The sequence below is a fragment of the Lottia gigantea genome, assembly GCF_000327385.1.
Source record: "Lottia gigantea unplaced genomic scaffold LOTGIsca_4, whole genome shotgun sequence".
Classification (NCBI taxonomy): Eukaryota; Metazoa; Mollusca; class Gastropoda; family Lottiidae; genus Lottia; species Lottia gigantea.
The window spans coordinates 784,227-790,543 of NW_008709379.1; the positions used below are offsets into that span (position 1 = coordinate 784,227).

General features: G+C 35.4%; 2 protein-coding genes across 2 annotated transcripts in view; one reads left to right on the plus strand and one right to left on the minus strand.

Annotated features, from left to right (window-relative positions):
* LOTGIDRAFT_153601 (hypothetical protein) overlaps window positions 1–1,554 on the plus strand; it is a gene marked incomplete at both ends in the record, with an annotated part of 11,675 nt that extends 10,121 nt beyond the window's left edge. The window contains one exon of the mRNA XM_009059628.1: window positions 1,363–1,554. Coding sequence (XP_009057876.1) covers window positions 1,363–1,554 — 192 coding nt within the window. The remainder of the gene's footprint in view (window positions 1–1,362) is intronic.
* A 1,723-nt stretch (window positions 1,555–3,277) lies between these two features.
* Window positions 3,278–5,878, minus strand: LOTGIDRAFT_153602 (hypothetical protein; the record flags this gene model as incomplete). Its single annotated transcript, XM_009059629.1, has 5 exons — window positions 3,278–3,621; window positions 4,184–4,345; window positions 4,755–4,931; window positions 5,476–5,634; window positions 5,815–5,878. The coding sequence occupies 5 exons, from the start codon at window positions 5,876–5,878 to the stop codon at window positions 3,278–3,280; spliced, it is 906 nt and encodes a 301-aa protein (XP_009057877.1).
* Window positions 5,879–6,317: the final 439 nt, after the last annotated feature.

The window sequence follows — 6,317 nt, forward strand, 5'->3', positions numbered from 1 at the left end:
CTGAATACCAGACCTCAACTACATGAGCAAAACCCTACCAGTCACAGATACTCGAACAAAACAATACTATACCTCAGATACATGAACAAAACAATACCAGACCTTAACTACATGAAGAAACACTACCAGGCCTCAGATACACGAACAAACCACTACTAGACATCAGATACATGAACAAAACAATACTAAACTTCAGATACATGAACAAAACAATACTAGACTTCAGATACATGAACAAAACAATACTAGACCTCAGATACATGAACAAAACAATACTAGACCTCAGATATGAACAAAACAATACTAGACCTCAGATACACGAACAAAACAATACTAGACCTCAGATACATGAACAAAACAATACTAGACCTCAGCTACACGAACAAAACAATACTAGACCTCAGCTACACGAACAAAACAATACCAGACCTCAGATACATGAACAAAACAATACCAGACCTCAGATACATGAACAAAACAATACTAGACCTCAGATACACGAACAAAACAATACTAGACCTCAGCTACACGAACAAAACAACACCAAGTCTCAGATACATGATAAAACAAAGCATGGGACTTGATTAACTTATTACCAAAATTCACTGCATAATATTGATAAAAGATTGTTTAACAATCATGGTCATTTGGAAACAGGATTTAGTCATAGTTCCTGTTTTATTATGCTGACACATATCACCTTTCAATGGGACAGATGCGCCAATCGTCATATGTTTTACCAATCATTCGTTAGTCTTAGAAACGGGATATTTTTTAGCTAAGACAATCAGTAATAGTATTCACATCCACGTGTGTCCAGAATTATCCACGTTTGAATGTTTAAATGACATATATAGAAATAGGGAGTTAAATTCCTAGTTTGAAGTATTTTAAGTTTAAATGAATTATGCGATGTTGGTACATTTCTATGGCGCTGCATTTGGTTCAAAATAGGATCCAGATCTGATTGTATAAATTCTTAAAATCGCGTGGTCATTTCTTAGGTAAAGATCACGATTCAGCAAACACGATCCAGTGAAGAAAGTCGAAAGATTACGATTCAGCGAACAAGATCCAGTAGTGAAATTCCAAAGGTTAAATTCGCGTTCTGTGTTCTACAAAGTCTATGGTTAAAATTAGGTTCTAGAAGACTCAAATTGAAAAAAGTAAATAAGATAGGAGATAAAACACGTAAAAATACTCGTATTTTAGAAATTATACAATCATATCTGGATCCTATTTTGAACCAAATACAGCGCCATACATTTTTAGTACTTCGTAAGACTATTTACATATATTCAAGACTCAAATCAAACCCCCAAAATGACGCGTCCGTCTCTTGAATTATATGTATACTGTCAGTTCTGGGAACACAGAGTAATTTTAGATCGAGACACTATAATTCAGATTATAAAGTCAAGCAGCTCAAAAGTGTCTTGTATTGTGTATAAACTATTTTGTGTTACGGACGATTCACATGATATACCAAGCGGGAAACAAGCCAGAAAAACTGAGATTCAGACCACGAGGAGATCAAGGGCAAGGAGAAGATAATAAAAAAAATTTAAAAACAAATTTGTTTTATTTAAAACATAAATTTGAAATGAAATGAAATGAATGGAGTTTTACGTCCTACTTTTCTGCACCATGTGGGATCTTTAACGTGCACAGCCTGTAGCACACGGGGCCTCGGTTTATTGTCCCATCCGAACGACTAGACGCTTTTTCCATGTCAGCCCCTCGTACCTGCATCACTGACAGGGGGAAACCGGGTTGAAAAATCCGAAGGTATTATCTCGACCTATGCCGGGATTGAACCCTGGACCTTCAGGTTAGCGAGCAAGCGTCTAACTCACTGAGCCACCGCGGCTCCCCATAAATTTGAAGGGAGAAGTCTAACACTGTCCTTCTTGACTTTTCATTCTGTTAACCTTTGCTTGACCTCCGTTTTAACCAATCATATGGCTGCCCTTCCCGCGACGGGATAATTAAGGAAAGGGTCGCCACGTGATTGGTTAAAACAGAGGTCAAGCAAAGGTTAACAGAATGAAAAGTCTGAGGGATTACCTAGAAAGCTAATAGCTAATAAAACATTCGAAACGGATGGAAGTAAGTCTAATTTTCATGAGACTGCTATTTGTTAAAGAAAAAAATTAAAATGGTCACGTGACTGGGTACATGCAGTTGTCTCAAAATTTAAATTAAACAAATAAAAATCGAGGAGAACACGAATGGTAATAGGGACGACTGTTCATAACAGTGTGTGTTAAGACAGAGGATGTATTTGTGACTACACTCATGTGGGTACTGTCTGTCGTCGACTGGGCAGGTATATAGGCAATATTACAACTAGATTACAATTTTGTTTCGTTTTTGTTGCCGATATTGTTTGTCTCTATTGTTATCTAACAAGATTTCTACCAGCGCCCTTTCTAACTTCTACTGACGTTGCTTTCCAATCCAAACGTGTCAAGTAGAAGCCGTTTCATGATAGCGATGATAAATTTTGGATAGATTCTAACGTTCCCAAATTCACTGTTTAAGCTAATTTGTAAACAATAAATTGTGACGACGGCCTCTCAATTAGGAAAATGGGTCCGAGGTGGTTCACTGACCTTAATGCTTGCTGGCTAACAAAAAGTCAAGGGTCCAGATCTTGCAGATATTTCAACTAGGTTTCCCCTGGTAATAGATGCATATTGAACTGACTGACATGTAGAAATCGTCTAGTGATTTGGATTGGAGAATACTCTGAGGTCCTGTGTGCTACAGGCTGTGTACGTTATATATCCCTCGATAGATGGAAATCATTTCATTTCTACAATATGGTTCTAATTGTCGGTAATGTGACCAACGAGTTTACTCATAAATAATATTATAGAATCTTGGATGATCTCAATGCTTACAATAATTGGAAAGTAAAATACACGGCGTAGATCGGAATGATTAATCTTGAGGTTTAATCCATAAGACAGTATTTATTAATTTCTATATGACTTCAAATTCACAGAAAAGAATTCACACTTTTAAGAAAATAAAACAAATCTATTATTATAGCATCCGTTAGGGCAACTGTGTGCCAACTTCATAAACATAGGACCATTCCTGTCTCTCTATAGCAAATAATAAATGAATTTTATATAGATATAGAGTAAATTAATATTAATAGAGTGAGAAATCATTGTTTTACTATTTCATGTTAATTGGTGCAAAATATAAATGTCCTTACATAAAAGAAATGCATTACCAATTCCTTTAAAAGAAAAACGAAAAAGCTCTATTTACATAAATTTTCACCAATAAAAGCACCGTTTCTGGACAAAACCTTATGTTTTCTAGGTAAATTATCCATTGTTACGTTAAACAGGGTACAAATAAAATTCCAACTCATTAATTCACAGTCAGCCAGCTTGGCACATTTTTTTTTACAGTTTCTAAGGCTTTCACGTGAGATTGCAATAGTTGGTTTTCCATGAAGTTCACAACTTACAAAAGATGCAAACCAGGTTGTACATCGATCATCATTATTACAGGCTCGCCGGCATGAAATTTGATTACGTCCATATCGAGTTCTATAGGGTTTTTTCTTTACGTATTTCTTCCAGGTATATTTGAAACAATCTTAAATAAAAAAAAAATACACATTTGACGATATTGTTTTTTTTTTTTTTTACATATTTTCACTGTTAAAATAGTGGTCGATACATCAATGGCAGAGAAATGTTATAATACCCGCGACATGGAGTCAATACAGCGGTCGCGAAATCAGGTTTTAACATTCCCCGCAAACCAAGTTATTATTATGTCATGTTCCTTAAGTACACGTTTATATCATATTTATATATCTTTGCAGGTATTGAATCATGAGAAGGCGATTCTGGGACACTGTTTCGATAAATTCACGGTTCAATTCAGTAGCAACCTTGATTTCCAAATTTCTTCGTTAACACTCTAGAATTGACAGTTTTATTCTACACGTATTTTGAATGAACTTTTGACTTATGGAAATAAATCATTTGATTGTTTTCAAGCACATGTAATCTTTCTGTCAGCTCGAGATACCTTATGACTTGTGACTTGATATGTTAGCAAGGAATTCTAGGACACAGCTTCGAGAAAACAAATATTGGAATTAGTAACATTGTCCAAAGTGTATGTATATTTCAGTAAATGGTTGCCTTACCTTCACAGGTTATATTTGCCTCCCATTCACGAGCTTCAGTACATATCACAAGACCATCATTTCCATATTTACCAAATCCAGGGTTACAAGTATAACTATATTCAATTCCAATATCTCTTGATGATATATCAGTGTCTAAGGCGCCATTTTCTATTTCCGGGTCTGACATACATTGACGTATAATGAAGTCAAAGATGATTGGTAAATATCCAACATAAGACTTTATTAAGACATCGTTAGATTTGAACATACAGTCTACCGTGAAATGTCTACCATGAGACAGTGAGAACAAGAATACGGATCTCCGACAAAGTCGAATATTTAGTTCAAATATTCATACTAACTATGTCAACCCAGATGTATATATTGTAGGCATCTATCTCGATCCTTTCAAATGTCACCGTTAACACTCAGGAAATTACAGTTTTAATCAATTTTTTATCACCCCTCTACTCGTAGCACCGAAGACATGTTTTTTTGGCAAATATCTCATAACTAGGTCAGAAATTCGGGCAATCTCAGATATTTCGCCCTCCCTTCTCGGACGTAAACCTGTCCCTGCCACTGTTACCTTCACAAGTTATATTTGCCTCCCATTCACCAGCTTCAGTACATATCACATGACCTTCATTTCCATATTTACCAAATCCAGGGTTACAAGTATAACTATATTCAATTCCAATATCTCTTGATGCTATATCAGTGTCTAAGGCGCCATTTTCTATTTCCGGGTCTGACATACATTGACCTATAATGAAGTCAAAAAATGAATATCCAACATCAGACATCTTGAGATTTATACTAACGGTCCACCGTGGAAGCCGTGCTAACATAAAGGTAGGGGCAGAAGTACTGTTGGAAGAGGTGGGGGGTATTTGCTCCCGCAACACCCGCCCACCATTCTCCCCGCCCATGCTTGTCATGCGTTCACAATGAGATTTGTTAGAAATCTGTAAACAACTAACCTTATCGTCACCATATTACATAGAGAATAAACGGGACGATTCCTGTTATGTGGAAAGGTTAAGATAATGGAAAATATGTGATTGGTAATAGTAGGTTGTCATGTTTTTATATTTAAACTGTAATATCATGTTATCATGTACATCGTAGAATGTACTATATAAGAAAAAAATATTACTAGTATTACTTTAACAGTTTAACAGAAGATGGTGATGAAATACCAAACTACGAGTCGAAATGTTAGCCTGTGAGAAAGGCAAATACTGATGAATACTGGTATCTTTATGGAGTTCAATAGGAATATAAAAGGGCTGTATGAACTATCCTACCTAATTTACAAACTGGTTTTTGGTATTTCCACATTTCACTTATCAATTTTATCGCCGCTTCCATTTTATATCCGTCGCTGCAAGTCATCTCTACTATATCGGAACATTGTTCGTTCCTATGAAAATCTGCGTTGCTTACATTAGGATAACCAACACAATCTGAAAATTTCATATATGTATATATGTTTCATTTCAGTTACCTTTGATGGTATTTCAAGACCTTTGTTGACCTTCTATAATTGTCTTTATAATAAACTTTTCAATCTTGCTGTATCAAATATCATAATTTTGGACCGAATATATCCATTTTGCTGATACATAATAAATATCAACAGTTACCGGCATCAATAAGAATCAGTGTCGTTACCGATAACAACAAAATTGAACACAGGATAGTATTCATCTTTCGAGGGTATAGAATGAACAAGAATGTTGACACTGACGAATGCTGAGTTGGATTCAATATTTATACTATATTCTTACACTCCTACTGTGCAGATATTACATCTGACACTCAAATAGCGTGGATGTTATTTCTCTATCTTTTTTAACAATGCTCAGTATTTATTTTAGATCAATGATAATGATGATAATAATAATAATAACCAGAATGTGAGTTATATCATTAATTACAACATAGCCTTGTAGCAAGTCTCGCAAGCGAATACGCAGCAGCTTGATAAAGAGCTAAATGTGAACTGTAAAACAAACTCTATATCGTAGCCAGTAGGGTGAGCACGAGCCAAAAAAGTGAAAAAACACGATATCAGAGTTTTATGCGATATCTCTCAAGAAAATCATCGGATCCTCACCAAATTCAACAGTGCACATCTTCATAATGA